The sequence below is a fragment of the Myotis yumanensis genome, unplaced genomic scaffold (assembly GCF_028538775.1).
Source record: "Myotis yumanensis isolate MYYU_CA2020_CCGP unplaced genomic scaffold, mMyoYum1.0.hap1 SCAF_7, whole genome shotgun sequence".
NCBI classification, from domain to species: domain Eukaryota; kingdom Metazoa; phylum Chordata; class Mammalia; order Chiroptera; family Vespertilionidae; genus Myotis; species Myotis yumanensis.
In genome coordinates, this window is record NW_027223758.1 from 6,110,102 (window position 1) to 6,133,239 (window position 23,138).

General features: G+C 41.9%; 1 protein-coding gene across 4 annotated transcripts in view; it reads right to left on the reverse strand.

Annotated features, from left to right (window-relative positions):
- Window positions 1-1,391: 1,391 nt before the first annotated feature.
- The window catches only part of RAB22A (RAB22A, member RAS oncogene family), a 66,160-nt gene continuing 44,413 nt past the window's right edge, over window positions 1,392-23,138 (reverse strand). The window contains exons 4-8 of one of the 4 annotated variants that reach the window (XM_070419705.1): window positions 18,613-18,684; window positions 18,419-18,525; window positions 17,755-17,864; window positions 12,877-13,004; window positions 1,425-1,588 (exon numbers count right to left, since the gene is read on the reverse strand). In XM_070419705.1, coding sequence (XP_070275806.1) covers window positions 12,907-13,004; window positions 17,755-17,864; window positions 18,419-18,525; window positions 18,613-18,684 — 387 coding nt within the window. In that variant the 3' untranslated portion in view covers window positions 1,425-1,588; window positions 12,877-12,906. Of the gene's footprint in view, window positions 1,589-6,066; window positions 13,005-17,754; window positions 17,865-18,418; window positions 18,526-18,612; window positions 18,685-23,138 lie in introns of those variants that run through there. The other 3 variants (XM_070419707.1, XM_070419704.1, XM_070419706.1) reach the window with 3 other exon arrangements.

The window sequence follows — 23,138 nt, forward strand, 5'->3', positions numbered from 1 at the left end:
CTGTCCTCTCCTTCACTTTCCTTCCCTGCTCAAACCCCTCTGATCCTGTTATTCTCCTGCAGCCAGAGCTACAAGGAACCTTTTGTCTTTTTCTCATTTGACTTTGCAATTTAAGTAATTTGTCTTCTCTTCATTTTGTATTTTGTGCGTAATCACAGGCATGTGTGGGTGTGTTTTTTAAACTACAGCGTTATGGAAAATAAAGGCAAACTTCTATATTTTTATGCTGTAATAGAGAAACAATAAAGAAATCCCTCACGGACCTATGGGGGAAATAGTGGGCCCTCAATGTTCGTGGTTGTGCCACAGGCAGTCGGATGCTAGGGCTAATCATGGAATTTAAGTATTTATTATTGGTGTGATTAACAATATTGATTTATATAGCTTGACTACTTGTCTCCATCAGCTATTCGTAGTAGCCCCGTAAAATCTGCACCGTTATCATTTAGCAACTAAAATCACACCCCACTCACAGAGGAGGTAGCCAAAGGTTAAGCATAGCTACTGAGTCAGCAAACTACATGTCTTCTGGCTGGACTTGAAGTCCCCTTTGAAAAATGAGCTTCAAGTCATCATTTCAGAGACTATCCCAAGTAATCGTAATGTCAGTCCACTTCTTGAGACGCGCTCTTGTATTTCTGGGTCACCAAACCTGCGCTCCATCTCAATCCAGTTCAGGCCACGGAGCCTTTCCTGGTTGGCCACAGGACTCTTCTTCCTCTAGAGGTGGCTGAGCTGGTTTTGGAGGGGAGGGGTAACCTGATACCCACAATCAGCACCTCCATTTGCTGTACTCTAAGAGGCTTCAAACTTGCTGTCTTTCCAGCATCCCCATTTCATCAGCAGGCCATTTATAAAAACTGCCCCTTGGCCACCATGCTCTCATCTCCTATTACATTTGGGAGGCTAGCTTGGGGAGAAGAAATTTAAGAACAACCCCGCAGGGATCCTGCTTCTCTAACATGGGAAATATGAAATGTAAAAATAAATTCAAGCATAACATTTCTGGTGGGCTATTTTATGATCCAAGGGCCCGGTTATTAACTGGTTCAGACTGAAAATCTCCCTGTTGACAAAGTCTCCCCTGCCCTCATCCTCCCCCCTGCCATTGCTATAATGTCTGCTTTTTTGTGAGGTTTTTTTTTTCATTTTAAAAACAACAACAAACTATGTGTTGTTCTCATTTCTATGCAAAGAAGACAAGGCCTGACCCCGTGGCTAGAGCAGCTGATTGAAATGCTAATGTTAATGATAGTATACCACAGCGAGTTTTCTGCGCCCACGCTGTGCATTAACCTTACATTTCCATCATTCATAACCTGACACTTTTCTTCTAAAAAATGCCCTTTCTCTAATAGAGTGGAGCCTTTGTAGCTTTCCCACAAAATTCTCCACATCGTTTATTTAACAGAGGCCTGAAGGTAACATTCACACTGAGCATTAAACACAGAGAATTCGGATCCTCTGGTTGTCCTGCTTTCCGCCCCTTTAACAGTGATCTCTGTGGCTGTATCACCTTTACACAAATTTCTTAAACAGTGGTCTTTGCATTCTTACGTTGTTTCTTGGAAGATGTTCAAAGGTTGTGCTGAAAATAAAACATTGAAATGATCAGAGGTCCGATGAAAATCATATTTAACAAAGTGATGCATTCTGACAAGCTGCTTCTGTTGTCCTGCTTCTCTGTCTTGCAACCTCCAGCAGTGGCCTCCAAAAGGGATGCTTTCATACTCATGATAGGTACATTCTAGAAGGCTGATGATGCTTGACTTCCAACCAACATTTCCAGTAGAGAACCCATTTTCAGCTAGTATTATTACAAGCCAAACAACTAAACATTTTAAAAGACTCTGAATTTTATTTTGTAATTTACCATCTTAATGCAAATCTTGTTCTTAAGTCCGAATGGAAAAAAAAAAAATCTGCCATAAAATTAAGGTTGCTTAGAAACCTGGGTCCATGGTTTATATGCTCTGCAGTGGTTGGCAAACTGCGGCTCGGCAAACCGCGGCTCGTGAGCCACATGCGGCTCTTTGGTCCCTTGAGTGTGGCTCTTCCACAAAATACCGGCTCTTCTACAAAATACCGACTGCTGCGCATGGACCAAGAAGTTTCAATCACACTGTACGTGCGCACCCGCACGTGGTATTTTGTGGAAGAGCCACACTCAAGGGCAGTGGTTCTCAACCTGTGGGTCGCGACCCCTTTGGTGGTCGAACGACCCTTTCATAGGGGTCGCCTAAGACCATCCTGCATATCAGATATTTACATTACGATTCATAACAGTAGCAACATTACAGTTATGAAGTAGCAACGAAAATAATTTTATGGTTGGGTCACAACATGAGGAACTGTATTTAAAAGGCCAGCAGGTTGAGAACCACTGCTCAAGGGGCCAAAGAGCCGCATGTGGCTCGTGAGCCACGGTTTGCCGACCATGGCAAGCAAGCAGATGGTGGCTTGTAGGAAAATAAAGCAGTTGTTTTGTGTGTGCACTTAAAATACCCCTGTTTGTGCTAACTTGTTTCTTCCTTTGGGCATAGAGTCATTCTATTTCTTAGGATTTATAAATTAGAGTGGCTTTCGCCATAGTGTTATTTTGACAGGCTATAGATTAATATTCTCCTTCATAACATATATAGGGTGCCCCCCAAAATGTATACACACTTTAACAGCTGATAACTCATTTAATTTTCACTCCTTTTCAGGTTTGACTGATTTGAAATAATGGATGAAGCCAGACTAAGCTTTGGACAAAGAAAATTTATTGTAAAGTGCCACTAGACTATTTTTTTTTATGGGAATACATAAAAGATAAAGTTTACGGTACAAAACTGGCAACAGTTGATGAATTGAGGGCATATAACTACCGAACAAAATGATTCTTGATGTTTGCAGTTCCACTGCTTTGCATTATCAGCAATGCCTGAACCAGAACAGTCATCATTTGAAAATAGGCATTGACAAAAATTATTCATTTCTGTATTCTTTTAAATTGAAAATAAATTGCATGTTAATAAACACTGACTTTATAATCATTCAAAGTGTGTACATATTTTTTGGGAGACCCTGTATTTATTTATACTCCCCCTTTTTTCTTTAAGAAAAATATATTTTATTGATTTTTTACAGAGAGGAAGGGAGAGTTTACAGAGAGGAAGGGAGAGAGATAGAGAGCTAGAAACATCGATGAGAGAGAAAGATCGATCAGCTGCCTCCTGCACATCTCCTACTGGGGATGTGCCCGCAACCCAGGTACATGCCCTTGACCGGAATCGAACCTGGGACCTTTCAGTCCACAGGCCGACGCTCTATCCACTGAGCCAAATCAGTTTCGGCTATACTCCCCCTTCTAAGAGGATTTAGGGCAGCTTGAAAAAAGATGGGTCAAATATGAAAATGAAATTTAAAAGTATAGAAATACATATAAAACAGAAAGTGGAAAAAGGTGATAGTAATGTCACTCAAGCCTTTCTCCTCAGAGTGAGCACCACGAGCATCTTGGAGTCCATGTTCCCAGATTTAGAAGGCACGCACCATGCAGGTGCATCATCTGTCCTGTGTGATGGAGTCACTCTGCACACACTCTGAAGTGCTGCCTCCTTTTCTCATTTAGCTGTATACTGGGCACAGCCTGCCATGTAAATGTGTTTGCAGCTGTTATAAACCTTTTCCAAAAGTTACAAACAAGGATGCTGCCTGTGCTCGTCCAGGCAGTTTACAACTCTATGGCCTGGCATCTCCGGGTTGAGGACTATCGCTGTGGACCAAGGGCAGGGTCCTGTCCGAAGCAAGATGCGCTCCCCCACCCACCCACCCACCCACCGCAAAGGGGTTTTAGGTGAGGGTTCCTCTCCTTACACCGGCACCAACAGGCCAAAGATGAGTTCATTGCTGCTTGGACGGCATTCATGTGCGTTAGCCTCTGTTATTTACTCATTTACTGTATTTTCTTTTTCGGGAATTGCCTTTTCATGTAATGGGTCTTTTTATTTTCCTTTTGAAGGCTCTTCTTTTTGCTTTGTAGACATTCTCAGTAGACTAGAGGAATCTATTCTGTTATCAATGTAGCAAAAACGTCTTCCCCAGTGTTTGGTTCACTTTTCAACTTTGTTTACAGCTTTCTCTGATCTATCTGATCAAGTAGCCTGATGGAGGGCTGGGGGCCCATGGCTCTGCACCAGCCCTGCCCGCTCCTCCTCCGTCTCCTCCCTCCCTCACAACACAGCTCCAGCTATGGGTATGGGTACTATATGCAACAACAGAAGAGAGGTACTAAGAAATATACTCCCTTTCAGGCACAATTTAAAAGCCCTGCAGAACATCCATCAAATAGGAAAATAAAAATCCCACTAAAAGATACCACTGCAAAAATAAATAAATAAAATAAAAAATCAATAAATAAAAATTTCTAAATTATGAAAAAAAAAGAAGATACCACCATATACCTGACAGCATGGCTGAAATGGAGTACCAGGTGTTGGTAAGGATGCCAAGCAACTGGGAATCTTGTTATATTGCTATGCCACTTTAGAAAACTGTTATCTACTGAAGCAAAAACCAACCAACCAACCAACGAACCAACCTACAGATACAGTGCTCTCCCATGACCCAGGAATTCCACTCCCAGGTATATGTCCAATAGAAATCTGTATTTGGGCGCCAAAGACATGTAAGAATGTTCATTGTAGTACATTCATAACAGCAAAAAGCTGGAGATAATGCCATGCCTATCAACTTAGAATGGCTATTAGTGGAATACAATATAGCAGTAAGAATGAGCGCAAATACTATATGCCATGTTGAATGAAGCCCAACCCTAGTCCATACAGTGACTATATCAAGTTCAAAACTAATCTATGGTGTTAGAAAACAGGGTAGTGACGGGAAGGGGACACAGGAAAGGGCTTCTGGGATGTTGGTGATGTCCCATTTTTTGATATGAGGGGTGGTTATGTGGCTAGAAAAATGTATTGAGGTGGACACAAGATGTATGGCATTTTCTGTACATGTTATACTTCAAAAATTGCAAAAAACAAGTAAAATACCAAATTCATAACAAATAGTTATTTTAACTGAATCAGCTATGTAAGTGCTCACTCTGTATCCATGCTGTGATAAAATGCCGGTTATATAGGTATCTTGCCAAAGTATGTGACTGCATGGGGTATGCTCTCTTATCTTCCCACTTTATAGATAAAGGCAAGAAAACTCAGAGAGGCCAAGGACTTTGTCTAGAACTGCACAGTCCAGAAAGGGGCTAGGCCAGGGGTGGGCAAACTTTTTGACTCAAGGGCCACAATGGGTTCTTAAACTGGACCGGAGGGCCGGAACAAAAGCATGGATGGAGTGTTTGTGTGAACTAATATAAATTCAAAGTAAACATCATTACATAAAAGGGTACGGTCTTTTTTTTTTTTTTAGTTTTATTCATTTCAAATGGGCCGGATCCGGCCCGCGGGCCGTAGTTTGCCCACAGCTGGGCTAGGCTGAGACTCAAACCCAAGTCTGTCTGTCTTAAGTCCTCTCTGGGTCTCTCAACACAACCACAAAATATAGACAGATGTGCTCCTATGTAAGAGGGATCTCACAGAGAACATGAGTGTGTGATGTACTTCTGCAGGCAGTGAGTGGCCCTGGGGGATTCCAGGGTTAAAGTCAACACCAGAATGGAAATTTACTGGGTCCTTTGATGAAATCCCCCAATAATAGATGATGGCCTAAAGCTTTTCTCCCATGAACCAAGCAAGGAACCTCACTGTTCCTTACCTGGAAGGGAAGCAGAATTTCCTCACACACTGCAGGCTGCCAGCACCACACCCCATCATAACTATGGAAGCACACAAGGAAGCGGAGTGGGAGAGGGGTTGTATACGAAGATGCAGGACGCTAGGCAGATGGATCAGTTCATACGCTTAGTTTGCTGCTCACCACACGCCAGAACTATCAGAGTTCTGCTATTTCGGTTTTCAAACATAATTTTAAAGGGACTTCAGAATATTTCGTTAAGACAAATGTGTGATGTATACTATTACAAAGAAAAACCATTTGAAAGGCAAACGCATATATTTATAAACATAGTATTTTATTAAGAAAATGTTTACAACCTTCTTACAATACAACAAATTTTGTTGTGATTTAGCACGTTATCCTCTATAAAAGTTGATGATATAATATCCAAGCTAAAACAATATAGTTTAAAGTGTGCCAAATCAACCACCATCTGCAAACTATCTACCACTGGCTAAGTAAAAACAGAAAAATCTTACAACAAAAATCCAAAGATCTAGTTTCCTTTTGTCAGCATCTACAACAGCACAGATATCATATGGTTTACCTATAGACTCAGGTCCAGCCCAAGGTTAAGACTGCAAAAATAAAGTCTTTAAACATCCATATAAGCTTGGCAAGTCATCATTACAATAGTTCATCACAGGTAATCAAGCAATGCGTCATGCAGGGAAGCCACGGCTATAAATCTGGGCTGTTTATAGTGCTACCAAGCGGCCTAAACTGGAAGCAAATTCATTTTATTTTTTTCATAATAGATGTTATTATAAAAGGCACAAGTATCTTACTCCTTGCATCAGGTCTTGAAAAGGCATGACATTCTTAGGAGAAATAAGAATTGCTGGTATGAGGGCTTAGCTTTTAAAAAAATTAATGTCTAGGCTCACTTCCACACTCCATATCTGTTTCCCTTCAAGACTGGACTTGGATTGTCACATCCGTTGACAAATGCTCTATTACACACTAAGCGAAGTTCTGACACTCACACTATCTCATCACCAGTGCTAGAAAACATTTTGTCACTCAAATCATGTTGCCACTTAAGTTAGTGCTGCCCACTGCCTCTCTCAAAATATGGGAGTTCTTCACCTAAAATTAGCCTTGTTTTCTGACGGCACTGGTTGTGTCTTGCCTCTCTTGTTGGATGTGGAGAGCAAGCCCTACAGTGCTTGTGGGAGGCAGCACAGAACTGTCGCGTGCACTAAGGAGGTGGATGGTGCCCTGTGACTTTAAGGGACAGCCCACTGCAAAATGAGAAGAAGAGAAATAAGGTAAGAAGTCCGCTTCGATCACAGAGAAGGCAAGACATCAATTCTTAAGAAGGTCAGAGGCATGATTGACAACTACGTGAGTGACTCATAAAGTGAGATGATAGAAAGACGGAGCTGGAGGAGAGTGAAAAAGAAAATCTTTCCCAGAGCAATAAAGCTCTGTCCACACAACACGACAAATGGTTTAAAAACAGAGCTACCAATCAGCTGTTCTGACTGGCCAGCTACCCATAATTTTTCCTGCACTGAATTGACCGGTCGCTCTGACATCATGGGTATGATCCATATTAAGGAAAAGTTTCATCAATTATGTCATAACCTCATATGTAAAGTAAAAGGAGGTACACAAATTCAAGCCCTGTTTTTGAAATTTCTCAGGGAGTAAACTTGATTATTCCAGGGTAAATTGAATGAAAATATTCATAAAGGACAAACGAGATTAAGATGAAGCCTCAAAGTGAAGTCATCACTGCTGTGGGCTGACAATGTTCCAAGTAGGGGTGCGCTACCTGTCCACCTGGGACGGCCCCATGCTCCTGGCCATTTCTGTAACATGACGTGGCTTTGGGGGACAATTTCAGTTCTGAGTAAAGATAAATGGCCCTATGTGCGGAATGCTACTTTAAAAATGACTTTCTCTAAAGGAGCACTGATAGTAAATAATTTGCTTCTGGAAGCACTGAAAAGTTCCTAAATTAAGACGTGGCATGAAGACTGGCATGTTTTATTTCTGTTGCATGATTAAGAACATTAAAGTCTACCATTTAAAACTGCCAATTAAAAGAGGTGCTTTCAAAAAAAATCATTGCTGTCTTAGGATTTGCCATTAATTGGCTGAATTCTTGGCACTTGAATTCCTGTTCAGGGAAAGTTATCTTGAATTTTGTTTGTTTCAATTATGAAGCATTTTGATGAGGCACTGGGCACCATGCAGATCCGAAAATGAACTGGCAATAAATGAAAACATTTTCTTGTTAAATTTAAGGCTCTATGATTTTAATTCAGTATCTACTAATGACACATTCTAATATTACTATCTAAAATGTTCAATGTAATCAAAGGAAAAGATAAAAGGTTTTTCTTTTCATTAAACTTCTGAATCCTTTTGTTTGGAAGACCCAAATATTCTAGCATATCTATAATTGATTATACTCTATAAAGAAAGAACACAGATATTAGTTATTCCTGATGGTACAGACCCTCAAATTAAAGTTGATCTATGCTAGTAGAAGCCCTTCTTGATTTGGGAAGTAAATCATTTTCCTATATGCTAAGAAAAGAATTCTGAAGGACAAACTGAGAAATATGGACATTCTTGGTTCTATTTTTTCACTTTCTTCATTACGTCTAATGAAACTTCATCACCACAGATCTCTCACTTATCATTCCCTTGGATTGAAAAAGTGGAGGCTACTGAGAAATGTAACACCCTCCTAATATTTTTTTAGAATTTCATTTGCACAAAGAACAGCACAAATGCCCCAGCATTCATTAATGTTTCTTGCAAATCAGATAATCAAATTGCCTGGATTTCTATTACTGGAAGTCAAGACCAGTAACTCTGCTGTCAAGAGAAATTGGCAAAGGCTGTTTCTTTCAGTTCGGGGCTGAATCCCACCCCACCTCCCTCTTTTAAAACTACACAGTATAAGGTCCAGCTCCTGGATGAACCATTGCTTGGACTATTTATTTTTCTCCTATACCTTACCTTGCATCATTTTAAAATTGTTGATGGACCATGCTAATTGAAGTCAGGTATGCAGTAACAACTTGATCCTTAAAGCTACACTCCACTTCTTCCTTTAAAAAATATGGACTGTCAAGAGGTAGACCACCTCTTGGAGTGACTAATTAACAGAAGTCATGCTGCTAGTCCTTTTAAGACAAATGTAAATAACAAAGATTGTTGACAGGGTTACACTATCTGGCTCATCATTGTCTTTTAGTTTTTACTAGAGGGTTAGGAGGAATATTTACAGCCAAGTGAGTTTGGAGAGGGAAGACAGCCTGAGTCTGGGTGTTGTCATTTCCACCCAATGTTCTAAAGTAGATCAGAGTTAAGGGACTTCCAGCAACATTCCCCCAGAAAGAAAGGATTCTCTCATTACCTATGCAGGCTCCTCAAACACATCTGTTGTGCACGTAATATACTCTGTGCCTCTATCTTACACACCAAGGGGCCATGGATCATGTTTTCAGTTTTAAAACGAGTGAAAAATGCTTATAAGAATTAATACAACCTCTTTTGCCATTCATTCTCAGACTATTACAGATGCCCATGACCATGAAGAAATACCTTTTCAAGCTCTGAGGCTGACCTGCCAATTAGTGCCTCGCCATCTGCATCAGACCTGCCCTTGCTGACACAGCCCGAGAAGTGCAGGCCTTCTGGTTCCATGTCCCCAGGGAAGCCAGGGAATGGTTCTCTAATGGACGTTTTCATTACTGTAGCTTCCCGTTTAATTTAGAAGGCCTCCTAGAACATGTTTTCCTTCTTGAGGACCGAAAAGAATACAAGACTTAAAGAGAAGCAGAGAAATTAAATGTGATTTTCTTTATACATTTAAAAATAATGATAATTGATGACCTCAAGGAGGATGCCAGCCCACTTAGAAGAGATCAAGCTTCTCAGGCAAAAGACTTGACCCTTTCAAACTGGGGGAGGCAGGCACTTCAAACATAATCATACATGGGCAGCACAGAAGTATGTTATTCTAAAGGAACTAAATCTTCCTGTTGCTATGTGTGAAACTTATCCTGCCTGTGGCTGAGAAGCAGGTGATGGAGGGTTCATTTGGAACCTGAAGGGCCTGCATCCAGGTACTTCTCCCCAATCACTTCTTAAAGAGAAATTGAAATGAAGGGCACTTGATCATACTCTTACTTTGTTCTTTTAATCACCAAATGATAGTTAATTAGTTATCAGAGGATCAGAAAAACACTTATGTGGAAGGAGACTTCTGGAGACCAATGGTGACTAGGATTAGACACCTGCAAAGAGCTTATTTCAATTTCTCTGAGAGGAATCAATATACACTTGCAGCTAATTAATGATTTTTCTCTTTTCAGTCCCTAAAGTTTTTTAAAAAAATGCCCTGTGTCATAAGGGAACTTAAAGATTTTTATGGATGGATTAGACCTCAATTCCTTTGAAATTTGGCCTTTTCTCTTAAGAAATAAGAACAAAGAATGTATGAAATGTGTATCAGATCATTGCTCAGTCAGGTTAACATCCAAAGTGTGTTCAAAATGAAACATTGCTTCTGACTTTAATATTCATCTTTGCATTTCATAAGCAAACAAAATAAATGAAAACCCTTTTCTCCGTTTCATTGTGTGTGAATTGTGGATCTGAGAGAGCAATCTGTTGCTGTTGTTAAGGATTAAAAAGATATTGCACAAGAATGGTGCCATGTCAATTTCTGAGATGACTGATGGAAGTGAGGGGAGTAGAGGCCCAGAAACCCGTGAAGAATAGCAGCTAGTGCTGCACATGCCATACGCCATTCATTCTGTGCATAAAATATGTGGCTACAGTCAAAGAGAATCCCTCTCTACATGCTGGAAGGTGTCTGAGAAATGGCAGAGACCGCTGCAGGGCTACCGATATGGACCTGTTTGGGGCTGAAGACAGTCAAGGTCAAAACAGGATCAGAGGCATTTACTCACTGCACCAGTAAGGTGAAGCAAGCAAGCACTTTGTTTTTCCCTGTGCACTCAGACACCATGAAATCGTAAACACTAACTGACAGGTTTGGTGGAAATATTGTGAAGGTCACAGATTTGCACCATCTTTTGGTTAAATAGGAAAGGAGGGGCCACACAAGCATTGTCTCTTCGGGAAGAAGTCAAGCAACCTTTGTTTTTATTTTGTTGTCGTGGAGACAGAGGCCCAGAGTGGGAATGCTAGGGATGGACCAGGGCAGTGGCCAAGTACCCCCATCCACCTGGATGTACCAGTATAGGAAATAAAGTGAAGCCACCTTCAGGCGCAAAGAGCCCAGTCCTTACAATTATTTGTTTTCTCTGAAAGCAAGATGCTGGGGCGGGGTGGGTGGGTGGGGGGGAGGTGGGGGGCGCCTATAGAGTCTACATGTATTTTAAACAAAACGATGTTAGAATTTTCACTAACTACATTCCTTCTATCGGATTTTAATAAAAAACAAGCAATTTCAAATGCTTGAGATATTCACCAGGGAGAAGGGAATCGTTTTGTACTTCATTTGAGTTATAATTTTCTCATTAAAATCTACCCATATCAAGTGGGGTGCACAAAGAAATAACAATTATTTTTAAAAGTTTTGACTGTTCAGTTTAAGGAGAGCTCTGAAAACACAATTTAGTTTGAAATTCAAGCTGTTTCATTTCCTATATAATCTTGTAAATTTCCTTCCCTTATAATACTCAAGTTGGAAGGGTGCCAAATTAGACCAGGGACAAATTTTCACCAACTTCACTTCAGTGCTTTATTTTTAGATTATATTAAAAACCTCATTAGGCTCCCTGAGGGAAAAGAGTGTTAACCACTAACAGAGGCAGGGGGGAAAAGGGAACCGGAAAGATAAGCTAAATTGTTAACAAGGAAAGCTCTCTTCAAACAGTTGGTCTGAGGCCGATGTTAAAAGTGAAAAGAAACTTATTACCAAGACCAGGTAAATGACCTGAGCTTGGAGCTTTTTTTTACCACAAGGCTAGGAAGGGCTAGTCAGGCTTGTCCAAGTGGCATATGTCTATGTTATGATTTCCAGATGGGCTTCGGAAGGGGGATGGAAGGAAAGAAAGGCAGGGAAATCTTTAAAGACTTATAAGCTAAGGCTCTATGCTTTCGCACAACATAAATGTGCTTTGAAGAGTCTCCTGTGGACAGGCTGAAAATAGGGTTGGCACATGCAAGATGGGGCAAGATTAAATGGAATGAAACACAGAATTTATTACCATATTTACATAATTTATACTTTTAAAGCAATGGTCTCATAAATATGGACTACAACTTTACATAGGCTAAGCAACAGATAATTGTTTCCCCCACCAAAATATTTGGGTTAAATAAAAAATTGACAGTATTTACACTACTTTCTTTTTCCTCCTTTTAAAACCAGTTAGTCAGTTTAAACATATGCAATTTGATTTACTCCAGTCAGCTTTTCCACCACCACTACCCTGAGCCTTAGAGCTTATTACAGGAGCCAATAATGAGTTTGGTGACACATACAGGACAGGGTCAGAATGCAAACGGAGGCTGAGCTGCAGGCTATTGTTGTTGTTGTGAACTTACTGCATGTATCCTGGGCTAATGTATGCAATGGAAAATGCTCTGGAGATGGATGCAATCATTTCCATCAGTCCGATAAAGAACCCATTTTACCTTCAGATAATAATCGCCATCCCTCCACTTAACGATGCTACAACATTTTAAATTATACAACTCCCTAGAACAGTGGTAATGCGAAACCAAGGAAATTATAATCTCCACGAGGTCTTCTTTCCCTCAAGAATGATGAAAGTGCTCATTTCCCTTTACAAATGTTACATAAAATCTTGATTACAAAACGACTCAACAATTGGATCCTACGATCCATACAATTACATGTTCCTTTTCAACAAGGTCAAAAGCCAGTGATGGAGTCCCTTTGTCCCCCAGAGTCTTTACATAACAGAAGTCCGAAGACTGAAACAGCACTGCTACAGTCTTCAAAGAGGAAACAGACTGGTCAATTTCTGCGACTCTTTTGTGCACGAAGCAGACCCCAGACCAGCGAGGCGAAGTCTGGCAGCAGGGCCCCCAGCCCTCCTGTTAGCTTTCAGGACCACCTACTTCGTCACTGAGTCTGAGGCTGAGGCTCAGTCAGCAGCAGCTTCGCCTGGGCTCTGAAGGCTGTCTCCGGAGTTTGAAGCCCTTCCCGCCACATGGCGGGTTGGTGTCGGTGGATGGAATTCTTCGACCTAAACCAAGAGGACAGGAGGGAAGGGAATGAACCTTAACTTTCTAAATCTGCTCATTCTCAGACACAAGTTTGTAGATATAACTTGACAGGTTTCATTAAAAAAAGTTTAATACATTTTTAATTTTGTAATGATTTTAGATTTACAGAAAAGTTGCAAAGACAATATAGAGTTGTTGATACTCCTCACCCAGTGTCCCCTAATGTTACTATCTTACACTGCTACAAGACATCTGTTGAAATGAAAAATTCAACATGAGCACATCACTAGTAGCTGAACTCCACTTTTTACAGATGCCAGCAGTTTTCCATTGATGTTGTGTTTCTGTTTCAGGGTCCAAGCAAAGATAGCACGTGGCATTTAGTAACACTTTCTTAAATAAGAATAAAAAAATTACCTGTTAATAACATCTTGTTTTGAATAGGTAACGCATGCACGTGATAAAAAAAAATTAATCAGAACAGATCCATCCCTCTGTCCAGGAATAGGTGTGGATAGACATACACAACACACACATCTTAACCTGTCCCCATTCCTAAACTGGGACAGGAGCAACCAGAGTGCACGGCTCTCCACCTCACTGTCTTCACGGTGTACCCTGGGACGGTCCCAGCACAGTGCCTGGAGAGCTGCCACCTTCTAAACGATAGCTCTGTGCCACTGCAGTGTATTATGGATGTACCGTAATTAAAGCGCTCCCTTGTTGACAGATATTTAGTTTGTTTACAGTATTCTGATGCTACTAACAACGATGCAAGAATATCTTTATGAACCTGAGTGCATGTGTTGGATAAACTAACAGAGTTGAAGAGCCAGGTCATGCTATTCTACTTCTGGGTGTTGACCTCGATACAGCCCCTGTAGCCCAGTGTCTGTCTAGCCCAGATGCAGAAAGGACGTGCAATTTAAATTTTGACAGATGCTGCCAAATTGTTCTCTGAAGAGGCTGTGCCACATTGTTCTGCTACCAACCATGTATGAGAATGAACAGGTTTCACTTTACTGCTCCGTGAAGCATAATGTCGATTTTGAGGGAAACCTGATATCACCCATCCATCCACCCACCCCACTGATAACTTCAGCGCTGCTTCTATACAAGGCTTTCTTGACGCCTCCCACTTCCTAACTCTCCAATATCTTAGGCACTGGAATCCATCAGGACTTTGGAGGCACGCTGTTATATATTTGTTTATGCAAAGAGCTCCCTCAAATTAGATCCTCAGCCCTTCTAAGGGGAAATCCTGTTTGTCCATCTTTGTTTCCAGAGTCATTAGCACAGTTCCTGGCACTGAAGTATTCTGAAGACATGAGATGAACTGGGTGCGTGCATTCTGGGCATGGACAGACTGAGATGGAATCTGCCAGCTCATGGGTCCCTGGTTGCCATGCCTGGAGCCTCCAGCACGTTGAGCAGCCTGCAAATCAGGTGGGTAGTACCCAGCATGTGTCCACATGACTGGTAGGTATTCCCCAGTATGTCCTACCTCTACTTTTCAAATGCCTGTACATGCTGTTGTGAATAAACTGTGAATTAGTTCAAAACCTTTACTAAAGTTTCTGGCCATCACACATTTCTCACTAAATAGGTCCTGGAAAAAAAAAAAATAGGTCCTGGAAGTACAGCTGGGACAACAGTCATCTCTGAAGCATGTTTAGAAGGAGGCAGAGGAGAGCATCTTCCTAACCTGGGAATAGGCAGTAACTTCTCATACCAGAGCCAGAAAGTGTCAACCATAAAGGAAAACAAGGGCCAATGGGATTCTATTAAGGTTAAAAACTCCAGTTCATCAAAGGAGTGGATTCAGACATGGAAGTCAAGTCATAGACAGAGCAGATGATTTGTCCAACACACATGATCACCAGTGGACTCACTCTGAGTAAACAATGAACACTCAGGAAAAGGCAGGCAACTGAACAGAAAAACACAGAATTTCAAAAAGGAGGACATCCTGAGAGTATGTAAACGTAAATAAATACCTGGAAAGGTGCTCAACTTCATTAACTGTCATAGAAATGCAAATCACTACCTGCCCACCGGGGATGAAGAGTACTCCCATTCCCCTGGTTTAAGGTCAGCAAGGTATGCATGTATACTGAACACATGCATAACCAGGACTGTTATTCTTCTCCTGGTATAAAATACACCTATCAAAATGTGTGCCTATTGTGTATATACGGGACAGGAAGCAGAATACTCACAGCGGTACCATTTGTAATAGCTCTACATGGTAAACAACCACTCAGATGCCTATCAACAGGATGGATAACCACCGTGGGCATCCTCCCTGCTCTGACTCTGAGGCTGACAGATGCACCACGGGAACAAGAATGGATCATGCAATGATACAGATGAACCTAAAAGTGTATGAACCTAAAAGAGATAAGGAAGCCAGACACAAGAGTAAATACAGTATGTTTCAAAAAACATAAAGTATGAAAACAGGCAAAACAGATCTGAAGAGTCAGTAGTCAGGACGATGGTTCCCTTTGGGAGGTGCCCCTGGGTCTAGCTCTGGGTGCAGATGACAGGAGTATACTTTGCTTGTGAAAATTCCTTGAGCGCTATACATCTGATGTGAGCACTTACACTTCAGGAAGAAGTATGCCAGCGACTGTGCTAACACAACTTTATAACACCCAGTAAGCATTAACCTCAATTTACATCTGACTCAGTTTTTCTAATCTTTGTGAACATATATTTTTTATTTTTCATAGTTAAGATGAGTATGTACATGCTTGTTTTTATTTAAGGATTTTCATTGTTGGTATAATTCACTGCCTTCCTGTTTCAAATACTCTTAAGAGTAAAGAATACTTAAAAATAGTAATAATTTCAGCCCTACCCAGTGTGACTCAATGGCTAGAGCATTGGCCCTTGCACTGAAGGGTCTCAGGTTCGATTCCCGGCCCCAGTCGGGATGTGTGCAGGAGACAATCAATCGATGTGTCTCTCTCATATTGACATTTCTCTCTCTCCCTCCCTCCCTGCCTTCTACTCTCTCTAAAAATCAATGGAAAAAAATATCCTTGGGTGAGGATTAACAAAAAAATAATTTTAGAAAAAGTAATAATTTCAATACACATCTGACACCATACTTAGATTTTTTAGCCTGGATTGTGAAAAATTTCTGACTGGCCTCGAGTTGTCTTTTAAGAATGCCTTTGGGTACCTGCTATTTACAATCCAGGAAGACAATCATCATCATTACTTTTTTTTTTTTTAATTCTCACCTGAGGAAATTTTTCCATTGGTCTCAGAGTGGAAGAGGGAAAGAGAGACAGAAACATTGATGCGAGAGAGACACATTGACTGGTTACCTCCCCGACTCGTCCCCACCGAGGCTGGGGATCAAACCTGCAACTGAGGTACACGCCCTTGACTGGGAATTGAACCTGAGACCCTTTGGTCCGTGGGCTGACGCTCTAACCACTGAACCAACCGGCCAGGGCACATCATGACTTTTTAATGTTGACACGAAGGGACTGGACTAGAGGTTGCAAACCAGCGGCCCACGGGCATTCTCTGCCATAGATGGGGTTGGTAGGTCTGTACAGTACTCTACAAACATATGAGTTAGTGGCCAAATCTCAGCAGTGAAACATGTTACATAAAATTCAGATCTCTGGTTCTCTGAACTAAAAACATCAAAAAAAACAAAAAAAAACAAAAAACAACCCAAGCAATTGGGCGACCAGAGGCTTACACTCTAGTGTGGCCACACTGTTGGAGTTGGGCCCCCACCACCAGCGGTGAGGCTTTCTGCCACCCAAGTCCCAGCACTCGCCCTGGGCCTGCTCCACTGGTGGGCCATCACTGGTGGGTCCTGGTGGGCACTGAGCGCCTTCCAGCTTCAGCAATCTCGTATCTCACTAGACAATGGATCGTAATGAGTAAGCTCATGATGCCCGACGGCTGTCCCCTGCTCTTCAGCTGGAGTCTGACATGCTCAGTTAACGTGAATTCAGGTCCTGGCACGGCCTGCTCTGTCACATCTCAGCTCCAACATCACCTGCTCAGGAAAGGCCTTTCCCTGACCACCTGCAAGCACTCTTTCACTTCATCCTGTATTACTGTCTTGCCATCCATGCTTATCATCTGAGAGGATCTCACTATTGCTGTGCTCACTGTCTGTCCCTGCAGGGCAGTCTACGCTCCAGCAGCGCAGGGGCCGTGCCTGTCTCATTCTCCACTGTCTCCCCTGAGCCTGGAACAGTTCTCAATAAACATTTTGATGAACTTGAATGAAATGAATAAACATTGATACAATCTGTAGAGGGTCCCAAAGGTATGCAGCAGCCTCTCCATCTAGTGTCATCATATTAACACTAGATAGGGGGAGGGAGAGGAAAACAGGTCTTACCTTTTACTCGCCTAGTATTAATTTTTGAGGGTTTCCTTACAGTGGAATTCTACATGTATTTCCCTTCCCCTTATTTATTTTATTCATTCTCAATGACTTTAGACGACTCACTGGAACACACAAAGAGAGAAAGGGGGAGAGGCAAGTTTCCTGGCCCTCCCGGCCCTGTGCATAATTTATTAGTAGCAACGATCTTAATAGAAGGGTCAGTCGTCAGGCAGCAGCTCTCCAGCAATTACATGACATGAAAACCGCTGTCACTCTTACCCTCTCAACTCTCATTCCACTGAGAACCGTACCAGAGACGAGGAAGGAATTCCACCCAGAAAGACAATTCTGTTTGAAGTTGCCCTGCACAGGAAAAAGCCATAAGGCACAGAGATACTCACTAATTTCTATAAAGAGTTCATTGATGTTTATCGCATTTTTTGCACTGGTCTCTACAAAAATCGCATGGATGGAGTCGGCGTAATCCTTAGCATCTCTCTCCATGACTTCTCTGAAAGGCAATGATTGCAAATCAGAAATGTGACCCATCAGTGCTTCATGTTATCCCACCTACCCAGTAATTCAGCAGACTGATGATGACAAAGGATGCCACGAATGGCTCGTGTCTATGGTTAAACAAAACAAAAATGTACTGCTAGCAATGCATGCAGTGGAATGATCAGAGAATGGCCCCACCCGCCAAAGTAATGCCCCTGTGTTGGGAATTATAGAAGTGGTCCACAGAAACTTCTAACAAATGTGCTTTCCTGAGAACCTGCTTTCCCTGTTCCAGTATACTATTTCATGGGAGCTAAGCTCAGATCATGTCAAGCCTGATGCAACCAACATTAAATAAATTACATACCTGTCTACATACATAACCTAATTGGCTCCAAATGCCTGAACTCTTAATTTTACTTTGAAACATGAGGAGTCCAGCCACACAACGAAAAGGGATTTTTCAATGCCAGAGATAAAGTAAAAGCAAGATTCTTGAACTGGATATTGCTCGGTAAGAAAAGGAACACATGATCAGCATTGTAATCTCCTGTTCTAATAACTTACCTTACATCGATAAGATCACACTTATTTCCTGCAATGGCAACTACAATATTAGGTGGACCGTGTTGTCGAAGCTCCTTTACCCAATTCTTTAATGTTGAAAAGGTCTCCTGTAACACACAAGGGGAAAGCAACTGGGGAGCTAAGCAACCAAGAGGGGTTTCAAAGCAGTCTGGAAAACACAATACAGGTCTTACTTCTTTTGTGATATCATAAACAATTATAGCTGCAGCCGACCCTCGATAGTACATGGGCGCTAAGGCACGGAACTGCAGAGAAAAAGAAACAACAAAATTGGGAAAACTGGTTAATGTTTTTTACTAGACTCTTAAACCCATTATCCCTACACAAAAGGTAATCTTTCTTCTAAGCCCAAGATGATATGATGCTTTAAAGCAAATGAGGCAGTGATTACCAAAGGCAACAACTCTAATGTAACACTGAAATGTCTCTCAGAAGATAGTTTAGAATACAGTTTTATAGGAATTAAATATAGTGCTATAAACAATTGTTTCAGCTAAAAAGGCTTTTTAATTGAACTCAATGTTATAGTTCCCAAATTCACTTATTCAATAGTCCTTTAAACTTCGGCTCCTCAAACGATCAAGGAGATAAAAATCATGCTGCAAATAGCTCTCCAGAGAAGCGGCTGCACTGGGGTGTCATGAAGAAGACCCTGTCATATGAATGCTGATGGTACCCCAGAAATGAGGACATGTCGACCCTCCATACTGGGATGAGTCTGTAACTCCATTTCTGCCTAATTCCATGCAGGTGGCAATTCCCAAATGTGGGTAAGTATCTAATTTCATTTACATGAAATTAACTCTGTATACACAGCTTCCTTCCACTCATCACCCCCTCTCTCATCCTGCACACAACAGGAAAGGAAAGGAAGGAGGGGAGAGAAATAACAGGGAAGGAAAGAAAGGAAGGGAGGAATGACAGGAAAGGAAAGGGGAAGGGGAAGGGGAAGGGGAAGGGGAAAGGAAAGGGAAGGGAAAGGGGAAGGGGAAGGGGAAAGGGGAAGGGCAAGGGGAAGGGGAAGGGAAGGGGAAGGGGAAGGGGAAGGGGAAGGGAAGGGGAAAGGGAAGGGGAAAGGGAAGGGGAAGGGGAAGGGGAAGGGGAAGGGGAAGGGGAAGGGGAAGGGAAGGGAAGGGGGACAGAAATGACAGGGAAGGGAAGGAAGGAGGAAGGAATGATAGCGAAGGAAGGAAAGAGGAATGACAGGGAAGGGAAGGAAGAGGAATGACAGGGAAGAGAAGGAAGGAAGGAGGAATGACAGGGAAGAGAAGGAAGGAGGAGCAGAAGAACAATTTAAAGGGCTAGGCTGAGTAGCTGGCCATGTCTCTCAACCAGTGTGAGACATTATGCTGTTGCTCTCTGCCCAGTCACCTGGGCTCTCTGGCCATGTGGATGTGCTGGTTTGAGCATCTCACTCAGCGACTGTGATGCCAAAATTTAAAGAGAAGATTTTAGCTGTAATTGATCTCTGTCTTACACCTCAAGTTTGAAACCAGATCCAACATAGAACGGGCTCCCACTGTCCTCCCACCTTACTCTCTGCCCTGGTGGCTAGCCCACCTCAGGTAAGAACTGTCCGCAGAGCTTAACATCTGCTGTACAGCTCACGTACAGGATGACAGTCTGCAACTTCTCACCTAATGAGCTTGATCTCTGGCTTTTAAACTTCCATGTTCATTTGAGTTTTACAAAAGAAAGCGAAATTTTGACTGTAAACTCCATGAGGGAAGGTAGCCTGTCTGTTTACATGGTTTTCTCTCTGGGGCCTAGTGCTTGCACATTGTAGAAAAGCCAGAATTGGTGAAAACACAAGTAAGAACTGCTAAGTATGGGGTGATATCAAACTAAAGCCAGACCCCAACCTCAGTGTCATAGGAAGTTTCACTGGTCTCTGTGAGAAAGACCCCTGCTTCTGGACAGAAGCCTGATAACTCCTAATAAAATATGTTGTTTTACAGAGAAAAAAACAAAAAATACAGGTTAGGAGCAAGAAAGTACTACATAGACGGAACTGCATTCCTGGGTGGGGAAGATGGGCTGACTTCCAAGGAGAGCATGAGGGGAGCAGGAGTGTACAGGCAAGACAAAGGGATGGCATTAGCTTTCATTTCTGATGTACCATACCGCAACATCTTTACAAGGCTGTTGTTGTTTCTACCTTCAAATTTGGAAGGTAAGATTCATATAGAAAAGTACGAAGATCTTAGGTTTGATAAAAGATCTTAAGTTTTGATAAAATGACATATGTGGATGCACCCACGTAAACATCCCACCAAGATAGTAAACATTTCTAACAACACAGAAAGTCCCCTGATGCTCCTCTTTAACCTTCTTTAACCTTGACAATAACCCTTGTCTACAAATCTACGCCATTGATATTGACATAAGCACAATGGTTTTCTTTTGCTTATAACGGGCATAGACTATCCTTTTCCATTCTTTTATTTAAGCTATCTCTGTTTGTATTTAAGGCAGTCCTCTGTCAGCCAGCACATGGCTGATCCTGCTTTTTGACCCATGCTGCTAAACTCTGTCTTTTTAAGTGAAACGTTCAGTTCCTTTACATTTAATGCACTTACTGATATATTTGGTCTTACTGATATTATGTCACCATTTTGCTTTTTGTTTTATATTTGTTCCATTTCAAAAATCCTATTCTCGCCAAAACCGGTTTGGCTCAGTGGATAGAGCGTCGGCCTGCGGACTGAAAGGTCCCAGGTTCGATTCCGGTCAAGGGCATGTACCTGGGTTGCGGGCACATCCCCAGTGGGGGATGTGCAGGAGGCGGCTGATCGATGTTTCTCTCTCATCGATGTTTCTAACTCTCTATCTCTCTCCCTTCCTCTCTGTAAAAAATCAATAAAATATATTTAAAAAAAAAATCCTATTCTTTACCTCCCTCTTTTGCATTAACTGAATATTTTTAGTATTTAATTTTAATAATCTGTCCATTGGCTTTTTATCTATACCTTCTTACATTACTTTTTATGTGGTATGCTTGTATAACTACAATATACATTTCCCCCACACCGCCACAATTGACTTAGAGTTTAAAAATGTACTACCCCATGTACAATACCAGAACCTTGCAAAAGTCTCATTCTTTTTATCCCACTGTCCTATATGCTGTTGTAAAATACTAGTATTTTCAATCTACATACACTACAAACTATACAATCCAATGTTGTAATTTTTGCAGTAAATAGCCAGTAGCCTTTAAATCAGCTGAGAAAAGGGATTTTTATATATTGCTTTCTATGGGTCCGAGTTACCACTTTGTGTCACCCGTCAGCCGGAAACCCTTCTGGGGCTGCTGCTGCATCCTCCCAGCATTTACTTTTCTAAAACTGTCATTACTTTGACTCCATATTTGAAAGATAATTTGGCAGGGTGACTTTTTTGCTTTCAGCACTTTAGAGATGCTGTTCTACAGTCTTCTAGCCTGTTTGTGTGGGACATTAGCCATCATTCATACTGTCCCCCTGTACATAACGTGTTTATTATCTCTGCCTGCTTTCACAAGCTTTTCCTCTTTAACTCTGGTTTTCAGCAGTTTGACTATGATGCACCTTAAGGTAGTTTTCTTTGTACTAATGGGTATGCTGAACTGCCTGGATTTGTGAGTTGACATGTTTCACCAGATTTGGGAAATTTTCAGCCATTATTTCTTGAAATATCCCTTTTCTTCTGTCCCCGCTCCCCACTCCGGGGTCTCAGTTACACAAATGTTAGACTGTGTGGATTTGTCCCTGTGGTACCGAGATTATGCTTATTATTTCCCCACTCTTCCCCTGTTCTTCTGATTGGCTCATTTTTGTCACCCATCCAGCAGATTTTTCATTTCGATGTTACAGTTTTCAGTTTTACCATTTCCATATGGTTATTAGTTTCCATTCTGTGCAAGCTTCCCCATCTGTACAAAGTAGATAAGACTACTTTTCCTTAAATCTTTGAACAACTTAAACTATCTTTACTTTCTCCGAGGAGTGTGAAATTGCTGACTACTCATCGTGAGATTGGTTTTGCTGGTGGTTAGGGTTAAGTCTGTCTGGGTCTGTCTTTAGTCCTTGGACATGGTGTCTGCTCCTGAGGCCTGATCCTTCTGAGGTTTCAATGGAAGCCCAAGGTGTTTACCAATCCCTCCAAGACGGCAGGATTGGACTCAAACCCCAAACTCGATGTTTCCTGCGACAGACGAGCAGCAGCCCAATCTCTGCTCAGTCTCGTTGCCTCTCTAGCTGTGCCTTCCGTTGGGGGCCTCAGTGTCTTCCCCGTGCATTCACAATTGGGGGACAGGCAAAGCCTTGATGGGAATTTATAAGCAGATTTTAGGGCTTCCCTCCTTGTTGGGTCCCCCTTTTCTGGGACTTGCCTCTTCTTTCCTCGGTTGCTCTAGCAGCCCTAAAGTCTGTCCTCAGAAGCCACAAGCTAAATAGACAGGCTTTCTACTCGAGTCATAGCTACCCTGTACCACATGGACTGGGAGTACCCTCCTGGGAAAAACTGTAAAAATGTGGGTTTCCCCCAGTGGAGTGTCTGGCTGCATCTGGTAGTACCTTCTAATAGATGTTGTTTAATGTGTTGTCCAGTTTCCAGAGAACTGTTGTCTGTGGGCGGGTGACTCCATTAAAGCCACTCCGCCATTACTGACATTGAAACTCTTTCATGTCCTTTTGTATAAAGGAAGGTGGCAGCTTAA